This window comes from Octopus sinensis, linkage group LG23 (genome assembly GCF_006345805.1).
Source record: "Octopus sinensis linkage group LG23, ASM634580v1, whole genome shotgun sequence".
In the NCBI taxonomy this organism is placed as follows: domain Eukaryota; kingdom Metazoa; phylum Mollusca; class Cephalopoda; order Octopoda; family Octopodidae; genus Octopus; species Octopus sinensis.
The window spans coordinates 12,930,349-12,952,889 of record NC_043019.1 but is presented as its reverse complement, the minus strand read 5'-3'; the positions used below and the strand labels follow the sequence as shown (position 1 = coordinate 12,952,889).

The 22,541-nt window shown below is 37.1% G+C and overlaps 1 protein-coding gene and 1 long non-coding RNA gene across 2 annotated transcripts in view; one reads left to right on the top strand and one right to left on the bottom strand.

Annotated features, from left to right (window-relative positions):
- Positions 1 to 3,102: 3,102 nt before the first annotated feature.
- On the bottom strand, positions 3,103 to 4,255 carry LOC118767672. Its single transcript, XR_005003587.1, has 2 exons — positions 3,902 to 4,255; positions 3,103 to 3,189 (listed from the first exon to the last, which is right to left on the bottom strand). It is a non-coding gene; the product is annotated as an uncharacterized LOC118767672 (long non-coding RNA).
- A 2,365-nt stretch (positions 4,256 to 6,620) lies between these two features.
- Positions 6,621 to 22,541, top strand: part of LOC115223616 (myotubularin-related protein 9) — a 34,968-nt gene continuing 19,047 nt past the window's right edge. The window contains exons 1-4 of the mRNA XM_029794273.2: positions 6,621 to 6,816; positions 16,838 to 17,015; positions 18,354 to 18,513; positions 20,435 to 20,586. Of these exons, the coding sequence (XP_029650133.1) occupies positions 16,869 to 17,015; positions 18,354 to 18,513; positions 20,435 to 20,586 (459 nt within the window). The 5' untranslated portion in view covers positions 6,621 to 6,816; positions 16,838 to 16,868. The remainder of the gene's footprint in view (positions 6,817 to 16,837; positions 17,016 to 18,353; positions 18,514 to 20,434; positions 20,587 to 22,541) is intronic.

The window sequence follows — 22,541 nt, the reverse complement described above, 5'->3', positions numbered from 1 at the left end:
ACTAGGAACAATACACTATAAGCAATGTGAACGGGTCTTTAAAGCCAACTGGTAAAAGCAACAGACTTCTAGATTCCGCCATCACGACATAACATTACTGCATGTACTTTATATGCACTTTCTGACAAGTTGTAGTGCACCTGAGCACTGTATACAATAATTTCATTATTATATATTGTCCAATGTGCAATTTGACGGAATTCGGTTACTGTTTTTTGCAGATCAAATTGTTTCGTAGAGATACAACTTCTAGTCGGAAATAATTCAAACTGAATAATAGCGTAAAACTTGTAAAACTTCGATCAAATAAAAGCATGGAAGCAATTAGTAAAGAAAATTATCATTTGGATGTCTTTTTAAAAAAAGAGAAAAAATTTTGTAAAGATAAAGGGAAGTAACTTGAAACCTAATTTTGTCTAACTAGTCTAAACTCTGGGGTTAACTCCCCTACTTATTTTATTATGAAATATGTAATTAATCCTTTCTCCTATAGACACAAGTCCTAAAATCTTAAGGGAGTAGGATTGTCGATTACATTGACCTCAGTGAATGACTGGTACCTTTTACATCGACCCAAACAAAAGATGAAAGTTGATCTCCGCGGAATTTGAAATCAGAACGTAAAGACGGACTAAATGCCGTCAAACATTTTGTCCGGCGTGCTAACGATTTTGTCAGCTCGCCGATAATTAGTAGGTGGGGAGGGGGGTTCTCATCACTATGTACTCTTTTACTCTTTTACTTGTTTCAGTCATTTGACTGTGGCCATGCTGGAGCACCGCCTTCAGTCGAGCAAATCGACCCCCAGGACTTATTCTTTTGTAAGCCTAGTACTTATTCTATCGGTCTCTTTTGCCGAACCGCTACGTTACGGGGACGTAAACACACCAGCATCGGTTGTCAAGCGATGTTTGGGGGGAGGGACAAACACAGACACACAAACATACACACACACACACACACACACACACACACACACACACACATATATATATATATTAGCATACAAAACTACATCAATATACCAAATTTGAAAATCAACTGGAACAAAATTCAAGAAATTGAAAAGTAAAAGCCAAACAGAAAATTCCCATAAATACATTTTAGAAAATAATCTGGTGAAAGTTTGAAAGAAAAATTCAAGTGATTGCAAGAAATTAAAAAAGATACGACATGGCTGATCATCAGGCGGACCACAAAAAAAAAAAATTCAAGATAATTTTTCGTTAGGCATCCCATTTAGTTTGCCCATGAGTACTTTAGAGGTACTGTAGAATGAAATTATTTGTTGTACTTATTCTGGTTGGTCGTGCTCTATGTTAAAATTCTATCGAGGTCAACTTTGCCCTTCATTCTTTCAGGAAGGTCGATATATTAAATTAAATACCAGTTCTGGATACTATATTTTATCGGTGGAATTGTTAAGTGTATTGGACAAAATGCCTCACGATATTTGTTTGGGAGGCTCGTCACGTTCCTACTTCTTGAGGTTATAAACTTAATCTGTAACCATATAGGTACGGGCGTAGCTGTGTGGTTAACAAGCTTGCACCCACCAATCATGTGGTCTTTGGTTCAGTCCTACTGCGTAGCATTCTAGACAAGTGACTTTTACTACAGCCCCGGACTGAATAAAACCTTGTGAGTGGATTTGGTAACTAGAAACTGAAAAAGCCCATCATATGTATGTACACCATGAAGTCACTTGGAATGGATCCAAAGGTCATAGAAACCCTTGCTTCGGATCGAACTGGATGGCGAACAAAAGTTGTGAAAGCTTTTGAGGAGGCCAGGATGATACATGCAAGACTCAAAAGAGATTTTTTAAATGTTGCGATCGAGATGAATCTCAGTGACATTTTTGTGTGCACAGTTTGCGACAGACCATTCCTTTCTTTTGCTGAGCTCAAATCTTATTTGTGAACCCATGAAAAACGAACCTCCTCCAACTACTCTGCCTATATATCTGTGCACACCTTTCAGTGCCGTGTATGCCAGAAGGTCTGCAAATCTAACGGAAACCTCAAAAGACATTTTAAGATCCACAAGGATCAGAACTTAACTGCAGCTCTTGGTGGTCCAGATCAGATAGGCAATCAATGTGGGTGTCATTTCAATGGATTGTCTTGTTTAAAAAACTACATCAGATGTCATGATGGATCTAAGTTGTAAGTACAAGAGGTGATCAGAATCCTCCGTGTAAGGAGTAGACAACCACTATGTATGTACGTACGTACGTATGTATGTATGTATGTATGTATGTGTGTACGAATGTATGTATGTGTGTGTGTATGTATGTATTTATGTATGTATGTATGTGTGTATGTATGTATGTATGTATGTATGTATGTATGTATGTATGTATGTATGTATGTATGAGCAATCTCAAGATTAATCTGCCGAAATTGCGAGGATGATCCAGTTCTTGACTGAAGATTAGAGGCTTCGAATGACCCGTCCGTGTTTTCTGTATCGTCTATTTGTATGTTTTGCGTTCTTGTCCCATTTTGTATATATATATATATATAATGACGGGAAAGTTTACGAAAATAAACAAAAGACGAAGGCAGGTGGAATACAAACAAACAAACAAATGTATTAGTATAGCGCTCAGGAATAGAAATAGAAAAAGTCTTTTACGTTTCGAGCCTACGCTCTTCGACAGAAAGATACACAGAAAAGAAAAACAAGGAGAGAAAAAAATGCGTGTAGGAGCTAACGATCTATCATGGCGCGGCGTACGTACATTTTGTTCTCTTATATGTATGTATGTATGTATGTATGTTTGCATGCATGTGTGTGTGTGTGTGTGTGTGTGAGAGAGAGAGAGAGAGTATGTGTGTGTGTGTGTGTCTTCGTTCTTTACTACTGCTTGACAATCGACGTTTATGTCCCTGTAACTTAGCAGCTCAGAAGAGAGATCGATAGAGTAAGTACCAGGCTTAAACAAAAAAAGATTCTGGAGGTCGATTGGTTCGACTAACAACCAATCAAGGCACGCTCCAGCATGGCCACACGCAGGCAGTCCAGTAACTGAAACAAGTAAAAGCTAAAAATAAACCAGGTTGAATTCCAGCACCTACCACCTTTTGTGCATTTATCAGAATTCACTCTGTTGCAAGCATTTGGTACAGGTTTCTTGGTTTGAACTGGATGATTTCCCATCTTCTTCTGCTTAATCCTGGAGACCTTGCAAAAAGCAGAAGAAAAAAATTTCCCAATGACCTTCCTTTCTTTACTAAACGGCAAGAAAAAAAAAATAAAAGAAACGAGGTAGAAAATTAATCTGATCTTTGGTGCAGTACTGTATCAGACAACTCCAGATATGTTTCGTTTCTATTAGCAATGCTAAAGTGGAGTTTCGAAATAAGTGTGTCCCTGTGAATCCGAAGGTTCACCATTGAAAAATGGAGCACTCCGTCGGTTACGACGATGAGGGTCCCAGCTGTTACGATCAACGGAACAGCTTGCTGGTGGAATTAACGTGCAAGTGGCTGAGCATTCCACAGACACGTGTACCCTTAACGTAGTTCTCGAGGAGATTCAGCGTGACACAGAGAGTGACAAAGCTGGCCCTTTGGAATACAGGTACAACAGAAACAGGAAGAAAGAGTGAGAGAAAGTTGTGGTGAAAGAATACAGCAGGGTTCACCACCACCCCCTGCAGGAGCCTTGTGAAGCTTTAGGTGTTTTCGCTCAATAAACACTCACAATGCCCGGTCTGGGAAACGAACCCGCGAGTCCGCTGCCCTAACCACTGGGCCATTGCGCCTCCTCACCATTGAATAGTTATGTGGAAGCGCCGTCTAGTGCAACTCATTAGCGACGGGCATGCAATAATGACCTGTGGAAAAATTTCACATAAAAAATCCATTTTTCTTTAAGTTATGAAGAAACAAACCTTGAAGAAGCATACAATGCGAAAAAAGAAAACCCGCATCTTCATAAAATTTCACCGAACCATCTTGAAAATTGATGAATATCTGGATGTAATACAACAGAAAACAACCCGTGGTGGTCACGGTCGAATGCAGGTCAAACGATGAATATTCATTCAATGAACTTTTATGAGCGCTTATGAGCGCCGAATGTAAAACCAGGACATCTAAATGTCGGCTGTTCGCATTTTGTTACATGCTCAGCGTTGTGTACATGATGTCACAAGTAATAACTGCATGCGCCAATGTATGATCCTTTTACTTACGTTGTCGTTTGATATGCTAGAAATAGTTACCAAACTTTCTCATGAAATAACAACCTACCAAAGAAGCCCGTCGTATCTATCTATCTATCTATCTATCTATCTATCTATCTATCTATCTATCTATCTATCTATCTATCTATCTATCTATCTATCTATCTATCCTATCTATCTCTCTCTCTCTCTCTCTCTCTCTCTCTCTATATATATATATATATATATATATATATATATATATATATATATATGCGTGTGTGTGTTTGTGTGTCTGTGTTTGTCCCCTAGCATTGCTTGACAATGCTGTTGTGCTTATGTCCCCCGTTACCTAGCGGTTCAGCAAAAGAGACCGATAGAATAAGTACTGGGCTTACAAAAAGAATAAGTCCCGGGGTCGAGTTGCTCGATTAAAGGCGGTGCTCCAGCATGGCCGCAGTCAAATGACTGAAACAAGTAAAAGAGAGAGAGAGTAAGAGTACCATCTTAAAACAAAAATGAAATTTTATAAACTGTAGATCTGTGGTTCTCAACTGGGATCCATGTAAGATTTTGTCGTTAAAACTAATGTACAATAAATTGGTTTTATGCTTTTACACCACAAAAATAATTTCAGCAATTCTTTTATAACTTCGTATACTGGTAGAATGTGCTTATAAAACATCTTTTTCTCTTAGCTTTATTGAGAAAATTCTATAGTTTCTAAGATATTTGTTGTTTTCGTCAATTTCTGCAATTTCAACCAATCAATGACGTCTATTGAGGTGAAAACTTTCTGTGCCGTATGAATATGTCCCTCGTTTAAGAAACAGATTGAAGAAAAAAAGATACCCTCCCCCACCCTAACTAACCCTAATCCTAAAATAGATTGAAATGCAATAGATCGATACTAGGGTCATAATTATGGGTGACAATTTCATATGACCCCGCTAGAAAAAACTGCCGTTCAAACCGAAAAGATCCCAGTGCCTGTACATAGGCGCACAATCCGCTAGAAATAGTCGCCAAATGTCTGTGAAATCATACCACGCCCTTTTAAAGCATGACACATTTTATGACATTGTGTTTGCTGGGTTATCGTCGTGTAAAAGTAGAAGCATAGTCTAAAAAAAGAATGTAAATTGCGATAGATACCGGAAGTGACCTCAGTGACCTCCCTAATTTTGATGTAAATAATATATATGACATAAACGAAGTGTGGAGAAACGGGCCGCATGAGGCATTGCTTATCATTTGGCGGGCCACATTACTATAAAGATTTAGGGTAATCTCTGTTTGGCCTGTTATTCAGAAAAATGAGTGGCGTAACTTCGGTATAGGTACCGGAAGTACCGGATACATTTTTTGAAAGTGTTATTTATATATATATATATGGGGGGGGGGTTAGGGTTACGGTTTGTGTTAGGGTCAGGGTTAGGTGTGGGACAAAAGTGTTTCTGTTATCTTCAGAAATGTAAACAAAGCCACTTCCGGTACTTACGGTACCTATACCGAAGGATCGCCAAATGAGTGAATAGTCGATAAATTTATAAGTATAGAAGTTGCCGAGACAAGCGTAGGAAATCCACCTATCCAATATCAAACGTATTCTATGAAATTTTGATTAGTTACTCATCATATTTTTTGGGGGGGAGCGATCCTTCGGTATAGGTACCGTAAGTACCGGAAGTAGCTTTGTTTACATTTCTGAAGATAACAGAAACCCTTTTCTCTCCCCCCCCAACCCAACCTTACTCTCCCCCCAACCCTAACCTTACTCCCTCCATATATATAAAAATAAACACTTTCTTGAAATGTATCCCGTACTTCCGGTACCTATACCGAAGTTACGCCTTTTTTTTACGACGGTGAACCCCTTGGTATCGTGTTTATAAAGAAAACACGGAAATGTAACGGCTAGAAGTCCTTTGATCGTAAACCTACTCAATTAAGGCCTACTTGGTGTTAAACAAGAACTTTTGTCAACGTGACCCGGTCCTTGTTAAACGATGGAATTTTGTAAACATTTTGCTTGGATTTCGAGGATTAATTTTTTAAAAAATACATTTTTTAAAATTATCAAGGCAATTATTATTTCGATAAATTATTTTGCATACTGATATTAAACATTCTGGATATTGTTTGAATAAATTACATAATATTATTAAATATTACAGCTGATTAATTATTACGTTACTATAAATATATTGTGAATGGTATTGTATAACGACAAATGCGGGACTACAACGGAAAAAAAACAAATTATGTTTATAAACAAATTATTTTTTGTTTCTGCTAATTTTCCTTATCACTAAAATACAACGAATAGCTTATACCAAAAACGAAACGTTAATTACTGCATATATTTTAATTTATAAATCTGAAAAAAATTACATCTGAAATTAATTATAAGTCTAATGAATGAAATAATGTATTAGCTATTCAGTGCGGAGTTGTAGTTTTGTCTGCTGTGGATAAATTCCTTCAGCCTAATTATTTATTTGATCAAAACATACAGGTTGTTTTTCGGTCGATCGAAGCTGTAAAACAAGAGAATCGTTTATAAAGCCGACTCCTAAAGTGCCCAGCTGGGGCTACCTCTTCTCATCAGAGCCTTCAGACGGACCACTGATATATTATAGGTATATATATATATATATTATATTGCCTTTTTCGTTTATTATTATATTTGACTTAAAAACCTTCCCAGGTTGGTTCCAACCATCTCATTATAATATGACGAGTGCGTGGCATTTTAAGGTTTGCCTTTTAAAATATATATGTGTGTGCGCGCGTGTGTGTGTGTACATACATGTATATACATCGTGTAAGTATATATATATATATATATATATATATATATATATATATATTCTACACGTATGTATATATGTATAATATATATATATATAATATTCATACACGTATATATATATATATATATAGATATATATATTCATACACGTATATATAATATATATATATATATATATATATATATATATATATATATATATAATATATATATTCATACACTATGTATATATATATATATATATATATATATATATATATATATATATATATATTCATACACGTGGTATATATATATATATATATATATACATACGTGTATGATATATATATATATATATATATATATATATTCATACACGTATGTATATATATATATATATATATATATATATATGTATGTATATGTTTGTGTATATGTGAATAAATGTTTATTTATTTATTTGCATATATATATATATTCATACACGTATGTATATATATATATGTATGTATGTATATGTTTGTGTGTATGTGAATAAATGTATATTTAATTTATTTGCATATATATATATATATATATATATATAATATATATAATAACGGGAAGCTTTATGAAAATAACAAAGACGAAGGCAGGTGGAATACAAACAAACAATTGTATTAGTATGGCGCTCTGGAATATAAATCAAACATATATATATATATATATATATATATATATATATTATATATATATAAATGGCCTGCTCGCTTAGCCAGCGGGTGTGGCGTCATTTTAAAGCGCATTGTGACCAGCGATGTGTAGCAACATCTGATAGCCTGGTCGGTCACAGTGATATATATATTATATATATATATATATATATATATATATATATATGCATGCACACACACACTTATATATGCAGTTATGAGATGATGATATAATACATAATAATAATAATAATAATGATAATATTAATAATATGTTGCTGTTATTATAATTACCATTTTTATTAGATCGAATGCTTTAATGCTAAATTTATTTTTAAAAAGACACGTTTTATTTGCTGTTATTCCATTATATTGAAATAACGGAAGTTTACAGGTTTTAAACGAATTACTTAACATCTCCCAGTAGATATACATCAATTAATTGATTAATCGGCAGATATTCTGCCCACCCGACGCGGGGTGGGGTTATACTACACTTCAGCAATTTGTATGTGGTCGATAAAAGAAAGGAGCGTCACCGCTGTTGCTCGTTCTACTAGAAATAGCAGCCAAACCGCTCTCGAATCATGTATCATGTCCCACCTACCGCCTTAAAAAATAACGAAGGATATATTGGACAATGTTGTTCATGAAATTAGAAAGAAAAAAAAGCAAAAACTAACTAAGAAACAAACAAAAACAGTGGTCATGATTGGAACGCCTTTGATCTTAAACCTGCTCGATCAGGGAACGGAGCTACAAATCGATAAAATAAGAACCAGAAATACATTGCGTTGATTCATGTGACTAAACGCTATTTTGTGCCTATACACCCCCACAAAATATTGAAATACTAGTAGCGATATCTCATTAATTTCTTTTCATACTGCTATTTATATAAATAAATAAACATATATATTTCCATATATATACATACATACATATATATATATAATATATAATATATATATATATATATATATATATATATATATATATATATATATGTATGTATATAACACAAAGAGAGAGACAAGCAGATAGATGATGGCATCTATCTATCTATCTATATCTATCTATCTATCTGTCTGTCTATCTATCTATCTATCTATCTATCTATCTATCTATCTATATATCTGCCTGTCTGTCTATCTATCTATCTGTCTGTCTATCTAGCTATCTATCTATTTATCTATCTATCTATCTATCTATCTATCTATATCTATCTATCTGTCTGTCTGTCTATCTATCTATCTTTCTATCTATATCTATCTATCTATCTATCTATCTATCTATATCTCTCTATCTATCTATCTATCTATCTGTCTGTCTGTCTGTCTGTCTATCTATCTATCTATTCTATCTATCTATCTATCTATCTATCTATATATCTATCTATCTATATATATTATATATATATATATATAATATATATATATATATATATATTATATATAATAATATGGAGCTAGATAATATAGATAGCTGTAACTTCGTCATGAAATATTGTTTACATTTTTCATGTACATATTTTTATTTTAGCATCATCATCATCATCGTCAAATAATAATATAATTCTGCTTTGTTATGGTAATATGTTCGAGTGTTTTTTAGGCCTTTTAATTATGGAACGAATTCGAAGGCATAATCGAAAATGTTTTAGCATAATTAATCAACCTTATGAAGATCTATAAAATACATGTATAGTTAAAAAAATATGGAATAACCACGGATCCCGCTAGTTAATTAGTAATTGAGATTTGATTTTTAGAAAAATAAATAAATATCTGGGAAAATCCAAAACAGCTGATGTATTTTATTAATTAGGACCTGTTGACTTGGAGAGTAATTAACGTGTGATGTTGCAGAATTACATCTTTATATATAAAAGTGAAGTTGTGTGTCTGTCTCCTACGATTTAGATTCCTAACTACTCCCACATTTTGCGGTGCAGTTTAACCAAAACCGGGTATCTTATAGTCGTGAGTCATATCGAGCCCTTCTGGGTATTAGCACGCGTCTACGATGAGTCTACGATTTTAAAAATAATTTACCATCATTTTTTCCATTTTAATGCATTTTTCGCTTTATATAAGGGAAGTAACTCTCTAAAAATGTCTACGATGAGTCAACGATTTAAAAAAAAATTTACCATCATTTTTTTCCATTTTAATGCATTTTTTCGCTATTATATAAGGGAAGTAACTCTCTAAAAATGTCTACGATGAGTCTACGATTTGAAAAAAAATTTACCATAATTTTTTTTCCCCATTTTTAATGCATTTTTTTTGCTATCTTTTGGCTATAACTCTCTAAAAATGCTTATATAGTTATTTCCCTTACAAACCCGAGCAACGCCGGGCGATACTGCTAGTTAACGAATAATAGGAAAAAAGTGAGGTTAGTTTGGTCCCATTGATTTCGCAAGACTGTCGCTTTTTAATCTATCCGGACATGGATTAATGTATTGCATTTTGTAATCTATTAACGATTGATTATCTAATCATTAAGTCTTTAATTACAGTGTGGGTTCTTTAAGATAGATTTGTATCGTTGTCGTGAACTGTAATGAGCAACAGGACCACAAACGAAATCCGTTTCTGGTCGGTTCTTTTAATGTTTTAATGTCATTTCACATGGGAAAATAAATATACGCAGTTAATTCATCCATAATGTACATTTTAGTTTTGTTTCTTGCAATGAAATACTGTGATACAATTAAACGCAAATATACAAAAGGATATCATAACATCGGATGACCATCGTATGATGGAAGAAAGCGTTATTAATTAACAAATAATTACTCGAAATAATACATTTTTTTAATGACTTGATAATAGTATTTAAAATATTTTTGGGGAGGGGGTCTCCTCTTTCTCCTATTTTCTATGTGTTTTGTGTATGTAACGAAATATAAATATATATATATATATATATATATATATATATATATATATTATATATATATATATGTATATATATATATATGTATATATATATATGTATGTATATATATTTCTTTATTGCCAACAAGGGGACAAACAAGGACAGACAAAAGGATTAAGTCGATTACATCGATCCCAGTGCGTAACTGGTACTCTAACGAAATATAAATATATATATATATATATATATGTGTGTGTGTATATATTTATATATATATATGTATGTATTCATTTCTTTCTTCTTTCCATCCATTGTGAACCGTGAAGCTTTACTCAGTCAAAAACCATGAGCAAATGAAGGGTTAAGATTGTTATTATTATTATTACATATTATTCTGTTTTTTGGGGGGTTTAGATAGTTGTAAATAAAACTCAATTACTGCTAACATATTTAATGAAGTGAGGACTAAAGATCTAATTAGAAGTAATTACGCGGCGAGGAAAAGAAGACAGCTCTGTTCGTAAAGTGATTTTAATATTGGCAAGGACGGGAGAGAACTCCCGAATATGTCCAAGTAGCAGAGGACTTCGTTGTACTTGCCAAAAACAGAGGAGTAGGTGTGGAATTTTACATATTAAAAAGAGGGCAATCTTTCGTCTCTAGTAGACCTTTCCGTCGATTTCCGTAAAAAACTTCTTTTTTTTTTACATATGGGCTTGCGGGAACTTTTGAAGTAATGAGAGCGAAAGAGACTAAGAGAAAGCGATTGTATGACGAGGGAAGTTCTTTTGAAGCTACCGTGCATGTGAAGCATTGATGTACATGTGTGTGTGTGTGTGTGTGTGTGTGTGTTTCATGGGGTGTGGGAGACAGACAGTATGTTGTGTAAGTGAAGTGCTTCTGTTAGTGTGTGTGAAGAGACAGAGTAATGTGTGAAAGAGAGAGATAACTGAAATATGTATGTATATTACTTCAAAAGTTCCCGCAAGCCCATATGTAAAAAAAAAAAAAATTTTTACGGAAATCGACGGAAAGGTCTACTAGAGACGAAAGATTGCCAAAAAGAGAAAAAAATCACTAATGTTAATTAAGGGGCCAATCACTGAGATGCCATGATGCCTTTGTGGTTTTGTATTTAGGTGAAGGCAGGGCTGTGTGCGTAAGAAAGAAACTCACTTTGCAGCCACTTGGTTTCGGGTTCGGTCCCACTGCGCGGCACCTTGGGCAAGTGTCTTCTATAACTCCAAGCCTAGAAATGCCTTGGGAGTGAGTGAGTAGACGAAAATTGTGTGTGGAAGTCCGTCGTATATGTATGTGTCTGCGTTTGTCATCTCAGCCCATTCTGCTTGATAAGCGGTGCTGAGTTGGTTTTTTTTTAGTTTTTTTTATATATACGTTCCCGTAACTTAACGGTTCGGCAAATAACCCAATAGAATAAATACCGATTTTGAAAATAAGTACTTTGACAAACCCCTTTAAGGTAATGGAGGCAACTCAATGACAAACAAGTAAAAAAGATAATGAGTGGCTGTGTGGTAAGTAGCTTGCTAACCAACCACATGGTTCCGGGTTCAGTCCCACTGCGTGGCATCTTGGGCAAGTGTCTTCTGCTATAGCCCCGGGCCGACCAATGCCTTGTGAGTGGATTTGGTAGACGGAAACTGAAAGAAGCCTGTCGTATATATATGTATATATATATATATATATATATATATATATATATATATATATATTATATATATGTGTGTGTTTGTGTGTCTGTGTTTGTCCCCCTAGCATTGCTTGACAAGTGATGCTGGTGTGTTTACGTCCCCGTCACCTAGTGGTTCGGCAAAAGAGACCGATAGAATAAGTACTGGGCTTACAAAGAATAAGTCCCGGGGTCGATTTGGTCGACTAAAGGCGGTGCTCCAGCATGGCCACAGTCAAATGACTGAAACAAGTAAAAGAGTAAAAGAGAAAAAAAAAGAATTTATGTACACACAGTCATTTCAAAAGTAAATAGACATCATTTCTGAAAAAATTAATTTCAGTTTACAACATAAGGTTCTTTGATGTATTTAAATGCCTAATCTGGTATTTAGTAAACGTGCCTTGTGTTGCTATTAACGATTTAACCCCTTTGGACATCGTACTCATGGCCAGTGTGTGCAAACTTGAAATGATATAATGAGGGTGTCTATTTACTTTTGAAATGTGTGTGTGTGACTTTGTATCTATTTTTGACCCCTCTTGACAACTGGTGTTGGTGTGTTTACGTCCCCATAACTTAGTAGTTCAGTGAAAGAGATGGATATAATAAGTATTAAGCTTAAATCAAAATAAGCCCTGGGCTAGATTTGTTCCACTAAAAAATCCAAGTGTAAGAATAGTGGACTATATATATATATATATATATATATATATATATATATATATATACACAGGAGTGGCTGTGTGGTAAGTAGCTTACTTACCAACCACTTGGTGTTCCGGGTTCAGTCCCACTGCATCGCACCTTGGGCAAGTGTCTTCTACTACAGCCTCGGGCCAACCAAAGCCTTTGTGAGTGGATTTGGTAGACGGCAGCTGAAAAGAAGCCTGTCATATATATATTTATATATATATATATACACACACATATACACACACACACATACACACACACACACATTTATATATATGTGTGTGTGTGTGTCTTTGTGTTTGTCCCCTGCCACCATCGCTTGACAACCAACGCTGGTGTGTTTACATGCCTATAACTTAGCAGCTCACCAAAAGAGACTGATAGAATAAGTACTAGGCTTACGAAGAATAAGTTCTGGGCTTGATTAGTTCGACTAAAATCCCTTAAGGTGGTGCTCCAGCATGGCCACAGTCAAATGACTGAAACAAGTAAAAGAAAAGAATACACACACACACACATCTGTAGACAGAAAGATTGGCTTTGAAACATGTAGTCTGGATTTACCTTCTCCATTCCTTACACTCTTCAATTCTGCATTTACACAATTAGCAATTCTTCATTGCTAAACCATGAGTTGTGTAGTGGTGGTCATCTTTTTGAAATTTCCATCTATTTTGAACAGGATGAAATGTATAACATAAGCCGGTTAATAAACTTTGTTGATTGAGCATCATCTACTTTTTGTCATCTATACAATCATCATCATCATCATCATTTAACGTCCGTTCTCCATGCTAGCATGGGTTGGATGGTTCGACCGGGGATCTGGGAAGCCAGAACGCTGCACCAGGCTCCGGTCTTATCTGGCAGTGTTTCTACAGCTGGATGCCCTTCCTAACACCAACCACTCCGTGAGTGTAGTGGGTGCTTTTTATGTGCCACCTGCACTGGTGCCAGGTGGGGCTGGCATCGGCCGTGGTCGGATTGGTGCATTTTACGTGCCACCTGCACGGAAGCCAGTCGAGGCGGCACTGGCTTCGGCCACAATTCGGATGGTGCTTTTTACGTGCCACCGACATGGAAGCCAGTCGAGGCGGCACTGGCATCGGCCACGATTCGGATAGTGCTTTTTAAGTATCTCCAGTTCAGAGGTCCTGGCATCTGCCGGGTGCCAATCATAGGATTGGTTCAATTTCGATTCCAATTTCGATTTTCGATTCCCGATTTCACTTGCCCCACTTGCCCCGCATGCTTAATGGTTACTAACATCCTGTACCAAAATCTTTCCAGATTGCACTAACGTATCACTATTCAAACATACATATATACGAGGGTGAGTCAAAAAGTAATGCCATTTTGTTTAGGACAGGTATAATTACCAACACAGGAACATGTATCATACATCAAAATGAAGCTGGTCCTCTGTGGATCACATCCCTACTTCTCAGCACAGTCACCGTTTCTCTCAATAGCAATGTCCACCTTTGAATGAGAGCATGTATCCGTGCCCCGTAAAATTCTGTTGACTGTTCTTTGAGCCACTTCTTCACTACAGTTTTCACTTCCTTGTCACTGGACTACCATCGCTTCGGCCTCATGAAAGAGGGTTTGAGAGGCAAACGCATAAACTCACAACAGCACACATACAAACAGAACAGCTAACCCTTAAACACACGACAGCATACACATAAACGAAACAGCACATGCACAAACACACACCTGCATACACACAACACACACACACACGATTCAAACACAGTACACACTCACAGAATAGCTTCTCACACTCACACAGGCATGCATACACATATGCCAGAAAGCCTTATACACACACATTAACAGAAAACAAGCATACACACACACTGTATACACACATTACCTTCATACACACACATACACACAACACACACACACACTGTATACACACATTACCTTCATACACACACATACATACACACAACACACACACACACACACACTGTATACACACACATACATACACACACTGTATACACACATTACCTTCATACACACACATACACACAACACACACACACACTGTATACACACATTACCTTCATACACACACATACATACACACAACACACACACACACACACTGTATACACACACATACATACACACACTGTATACACACATTACCTTCATACACACACATACACACAACACACACACACACTGTATACACACATTACCTTCATACACACACATACATACACACAACACACACACACACACACACTGTATACACACACATACATACACACAACACACACACACACTGTATACACACACATACATACACACAACACACACACACACACTGTATACAACACATTACCTTCATACACACATACATACACACAACACACACACACACACACACTGTATACACACATTACCTTCATACACACACATACATACACACAACACACACACACACTGTATACACACACATACATACACACAACACACACACACACTGTATACACACATTACCTTCATACACACACATACATACACACAACACACACACACACACACACTGTATACACACATTACCTTCATACACACACATACATACACACAACACACACACACACACACACTGTATACACACACATACATACACACAACACACACACACACTGTATACACACACATACATACACACAACACACACACACACTGTATACACACATTACCTTCATACACACACATACATACACACAACACACACACACACACACAGCCTCACACACACACATACATTGAAAAAACAAGGACATACACACACATATGAACATACACACACATACGAACACACACACACACACACACACCCAGTAGCTTCATACATACACACACATGCGTATGCCTTGCCGCTTGTGCCTGGCCCTAGTGGCAACGCATATGCTTGTCGTCCTCCTTGCCACTTGTGCCAAAGACAACCACTCTATACCACTTCTGGTCACTTCAGCATGCTGTGGCAGTTTGATGGAAACACATGTGTTCTCTCTCTCCATTTTATTTCTCCTTATGCTCAAAATGTAAAACACTTTTTCTAATTTCTTCTATTCCCTGAGGATAAAACCTAAAACACTCTGTTTTTAGCATATTTGGCTCTTCCCTTTCTTCATTTTTTACTCACTCTCCATTTCTTTTCTTTTAGAAGAGCTTATACTTAAAATGTAAAACATTTTCCTTATAATTCCTGTTATTTCCTGAGCTTAACCCTTTCGTTACTGTATTTAATAATAATAATAATAATGAAATTATTGTATACAGTGCTCAGGTGCACCACAACCTGTCAGAAAGTGCATATAAAGTACATGCAGTAGTGTAGAAATGTCTGGGTGTATGGAGGGGAGAAAATCAAGTGTAGTGTTGGCGAATCTCAGGAAGCATGGAAGTCTTGAAGGAAGCAGTGCTCCGACAACTAACAACCGATGTCGGCAGTTTGTTCCATGCTTCAGCAACTCTCAGCGTGAAAAAATGTTTCCTGAAGTCATGGGAGCTGTGCTGTTTTCTTATTTCTGTTGAGATTCTCTATGTTTCTTTCAATTAATTTTAAATATAACAAAGAATTTAGTAAAATAACTCAGTTATCATTAAGCTAGTGTTAGGAACATAAATTGTGACTAAGGTTTGGTGGTAGATTATAATTCAAAACTTATGTAAACAATACATTTGTACTCAGAGCCAAAGCCGGTTTCAGCCGGGTTGGTAACGAAAGGGTTAAACCTTATATAATCTACTTTTCGCATATTTGGGCTCTGTTTTTTTTTTGTTTTTTTTTACAGCAGCCTAAAATGAGCATCGTTATTTCTTATGAACATATATTTCTTTATCAATGACTGTTTTCTCTTTATTATTTGTAGATATCATAAAGGAATTCCTCAACAGTGAAAAATGGAATTTGTTGAATTCATCAACACACCAACTGTTGACAATGTGGTTCTTCACAAACCATTTGAGTTGTCTTTAGAAGGTACCCTCTGTGTAACTGGACATCATCTTATTCTTTCTTCAAGACAAGAATCCAAAAGTGAACTGTGGGTAAGTTAACCCTTCATCATCATCATCATCATCATCATGATTATTTAATTATTTCTTTTCTACCCACAAGGGGCTAAACACAGAGGGGACATACAAGAACAGACAAACGGATTATGTTGATTATGTACGACCCCAGTGCGTAACTGGTACTTAATTTATCGACCCCGAAAGGATGAAAGGCAAAGTCGACCTTGGCGAAATTTGAACTCAGAACGTAACGGCAGACGAAATATGGCTATGCATTTCGCCCAGCATGCTAATGTTTCTGCCAGCTCGCCGCCTTGTATCATTATTATTTAACGTCTGTTTTTTATGCTGGCATGGGTTGGACAGTCTGACAGGAGGCTAGCAAGCTGAAGAGCTGCACCAGGATCTATTGTCTGTTTCGGCATGGTTTCTATAGCTGGATGCCCTTCCTGATGCCAACCACTTTACAGAGTGTACTTGGGGCTTTTTTTCATGCAGCACCAGCACCAGTGGGGTCACCAAGTAACTTGCAAGACAAAGGCCTCTTAATTGCGATGGGGAGTAGAACCGAGGGAAGTTGTCTTACTATTCAGGAGATACTTGGCTACCCCAGTTGGACAAGGAAAGAGAAGGAGAGAGAGAGTTAAAGAGAAAGATAGAGTGAGAGAAAGAGAGAGAGAGAGAAGCAGATGGGGTTAGAGATGCATCAGGACCGCCATTCTCTCTCACTTCGGCCCCGGCTTCTGACCAGACAGGACGCAGCTTAGACCAGCTCCGTGGAGCTGGAATCCTGATGCTGAGCGACGTTGTGAGTCTGTGGAAATGCCTTCATATTTTCGAGTCTAACTACCAGCCCTGCTGCTTCTCGCACACCAAGGCGTCCAGGCCACCGATGTCCAGAGATGAAATGTCTATTCGGGCGAAATAAATTATCATTGTTATTTGTTTGGAGATTCTTGTTTCCACTATTTTCCTTTCCACCCACGACTATGTAAGGAATTGTGAGGCACCCATCCAGTGCCAACCTTACTTCCTACGTACTCAATTTTTCTGCTGTTTCCATTGTAATACTGCATTCAAAATATTGCTTCCACACCAAAGTGTCCAGGCCACCGATGTCCAGAGATGAAATGTTTATTCGGGCGAAATAAATTATCATTGTTATTTGTTCGGAGATTCTTGTTTCTGCTATTTTCCTTTCCACCCACGACTATGTAAGGAATTGTGAGGTACCCATCCAGTGCCAACCTTACTTCCTACGTACTCAGTTTTTCTGCTGTTTCCATGGCGATACTGCATTCAAAATATTGCTTTCTTGTACTGATTCATTGTCTCAAGAATTGACTAACAAACCTAATTCTTATTTTGCAGTTACTTCATCGCAGTATTGACAGCGTTGAGAAGAAACTCTCTGGTGCTGGTGGTACTTTAACAATTCGCTGCAAAGACTTTTCTATCATCCAACTGGAAATTCCTTTGGCTGAAGAATGCATCAACATTGCTAGTTCAGTGGAACAACTGTCAAATATAGGTAAGAGATTCTTCTCACCTGGTTTAACCTTTCAGCCTTCAGATTAGTGTAATATTTATTCTCATTGTTTTAAATTTATCCAGCATTATCTTGTAGCTTCAAGATTTCAATTTTATGATTGTTTATGTTTAGAATGAGATTGTAGGGCAGACGTGAGAAGCTAGACCAAACTGGCTTGGTCGTAAAACAGGTAGAATATTTTGGACATTTTTAGAATGAGATTGTAGGGCAGACGTGAGAAGCTAGACCAAACTGGCTTGGACGTAAAACAGGTAGAATATTTTGGACATTTTTAGAATGAGATTGTAGGGCAGACGTGAGAAGCTAGACCAAACTGGCTTGGACGTAAAACAGGTAGAATATTTTGGACATTTTTAGAATGAGATTGTAGGGCAGACATGAGAAGCCAGATCAAACTGGCTTGGACATAAAACAGGTAGAATATTTTGGACATTTTTAGAATGAGATTGTAGGGCAGACATGAGAAGCCAGACCAAGCTGGCTTGGACATAAAACAGGTAGAATATTTTGGGTGGATATCGCCTGTTTAAATGCTAAAGGGTTAACGCCACCCCGGTCAACACTGCCACTATCTGACTCTGGGAGTCTTTGAGCAGAGTCCACCCTGTTGCAAAATATTCGGATCAAGTCTGTGATCTTAGGATATTTTGATATCCTGTGTTATATTTCTTCATACTGTGAACATCTAAGATGTCTACAGTATGCTTTCTGTTTCTATAGGCACTGGCATGGCTGGGATGGATGGAAGGCAAGATCGACCTTGGCAGAATTTGAACTCAGAACATAAAGACAGATGAAATGCTGCTAAGCATTTTACCTGTTGTGCTAACGATTCTGCCAGCTCGTCACCTTGTTCTTGTAGAATATCGAAAATGGAGGACACTGCTTATATAACAGTGACACTCATTTACAGCTGTTACAGGATGGCAAAATAAGGAGGTACACACACACACACATACACACATATAGATATCTATGATGTATATACCGAGGGCTGCTTTCTGTTTGCATCCACCAAATTTCCCCAGATATGTTTGGGCAGTCTAGAGCTATAGTAGATGTCTCTCGCACACTTGCTCATGGTGCCAGATAGTAGTATTGAACCTGAAACCATGTGATTAGGAAGTGAACTTCTGAACAACACACCCATACCTGCACTTATAATTATATATATATATATATATATATAGGCATAGGAGTGGCTGTGTGGTAAGTAGCTTGCTTACCAACCACATGGTTCCGGGTTCATTCCCACTGCATGGCACCTTGGCCAAGTGTCTTCTACTATAGCCTCGGGCCGACCAAAGCCTTGTGAGTGGATTTGGTAGACGGAAACTGAAAGAAGCCCGTCGTATATATGTATGTATATATGTGTGCGTGTCTGTGTTTGTCCCCCCAACATCGCTTGACAACCGATGCTGTTGTTTACGTCCCCGTAACTTAGCGGTTTGGCAAAAGAAACCGATAGAATAAGTACTAGGCTTACAAAGAATAAGTCCTGGGGTTGATTTGCTCGACTAAAAGGTGGTGCTCCAGCATGGCCACAGTCAAATGACTGAAACAAGTAAAAGAGTATATATATATATATATATATATATATATATATATATATATATATATATATATATATATTTATAAAAAGTGTAGGTGACATACGAGTGAGTATATATTTATAAAAAAGAAGTTTGAAAACGCCACTATATAAGATAAATTTTAATTTTCTTAGACATTTTACATGTTTCAGTTCTTCTTGAAAAAAACGAACCTTATCAAAAATATTTTTAAAAGTTAAGTGTAATAAAAAAAGTTCATAATTGTTTCTTACTAATTTTAATATAATTTCTAATGTAAACGAATCAAAGTATTTTTCATTAATTCCTAATTTTTATTTTGTCTGTAGATGATGTTGCCCTTATGTATCCTTTCTTCTACCGGCCCTTGTTTGATGTCCTGGAAGATGGTTGGCAAGCTTTCCTCCCTCAAGAGGAATTTAACCGTTTCAAAGAATGTTCTGATGAATGGCGCCTTAGCTACATAAACAAAGATTACGAGGTCTGTGTTTCTTCTTGTTGTTTACCTTCAAACATTATTTTTGTTTACTCTTTTACTCTTTTACTTGTTTCAGTCATGCTGGAGCACCGCCTTTAGTCGAGCAAATCGACTCCAGGACTTATTCTTTGGAAGCCTAGTACTTATTCTATCGGTCTCTTTTGCTCAACCGCTAAGTTACGGGGACGTAAATACACCAGCTTCGGTTGTCAAGCGATGTTGGGGGAGAAACATTGACACACAAACACACACACACACACACATATATATATATATATACATATACATATGTATACAGTTTCCGTCTGCCAAATCCACTCACAAGGCTTTGGTCGGCCCGAGGCTATAGTAGAAGACATTTGCCCAAGGTGCCATGCAGTGGGAATGAACCCAGAACCAAAGCCTTGTGAGAGGATTTGGTAGACAGAAATTGAAAGAAGCCTGTCGTATATATGTGTATATATATATATATGTATGTGTGTGTATATGTTTGTGTGTCTGTGTTTGTCCCCCCAACATCGCTTGACAACCGAAGCTGGTGTGTTTACGTCCCCGTAACTTGGTTAGTAAGCAAGCTACTTACCACACAGCCACTTCTGCATCTATTTGCTTGTTTTTTTCTTTCTTTTTCTATGAAGGCTTGTAGCATACTGGTTATGGTATTCAGCTAGTTATCATATGATTGTGAGTTCAATTCCCGGCGATGCCTTATATCCTTGACCAAGACCCTTTATTTCATATTGCTTCAATCCGCTCAGCTGCCAAAAGCGAGCTGAACCTGTAATTCAACGGGACCAGCCTTGCCACATTGAATCCCTTGGGAACTATGTTAAGGGTGCGCATGTCTGTGGAGTGCTCAACTCACTTGCACATTAATTTCATTAGCAGGCTGTTATGTTGATTCGGATCAACTGGGACGCTCATCATCGTAACCAACAAAATGCTGTGAGATCAGCCCTGATTAAGAAAACCTATGACCAAAGTTGCTCCAACCATGACTGTCATGTCTGTTATTCAGACATATTCATGCAAATCCTGCATTCTGATAACTACTGGGCTCATGGTACTTGTTGCACCAAAAGGTGGTGAGCCAGCAGAATCGTTAGCACGCCGGGTGAAATGCTTAGCAGTATTTCATCTGCTGCTACGTTCTGAGTTCAAATTCCGCCGAGGTTGACTTTGCCTTTCAGCCTTTTGGGGTTGATTAAATAAGTACCAATTACACACTGGGGTTGATATAATCGACTTTAATCCGTTTGTCTGTCCTTGTTTGTCCTCTCTGTGTTTAGCCCCTTGTGGGCAATAAAGAAATAGGTACTTGTTGCACCAGACCAATGCAAGTTTGAAAGATGAGAGAGTCGGACTGGCTCTTCACAAACCATGCTGACTATAATAATAAACCCTTACTGCTTGTGTGAAGGTGCCTGGTTTAGTGGTTGAGGTGTTGGACTCATGATTGTCAGTTTGCTGTTTTGATCCCTAAACCAGGTGATGTGTTGTGTTCTTAAGCAAAACTCTTCATTTCACATTGCTCCAGTCCTCTCAGCCAGGAAAAATTATCTTGAAATTGGGGCACATCTAACTCTCGCCACTTTAGGCTAATTTTAATCCTTTTACATATATAGGATAAAAGAGTAAAAGGTAAAGATCCCCTTTGGTCATGAATGACCATGGATTTGCACCCAGAAAGTTCCCCTCTGAGGTACGAGTCTGGGCAAGGTTGTTTATGGAGGACCAGAAGTCACCCATGCACACCAGCCTCTCCCTCTGCATGCCACTGATGTTATCCGAGGAACAGCAAAGGACGATACAGCTTGACACCAGTGATGCCATAACTTGTTTGTACAGCTGAGTGAACTGGAGCAACGTGAAATAAAGTGTCTTGCTCAAGAACACGATACACGGCCTGGTCTGGAAATCAGACTACAGTAATGTTTTCTGCCATAGCTAAGGTACTT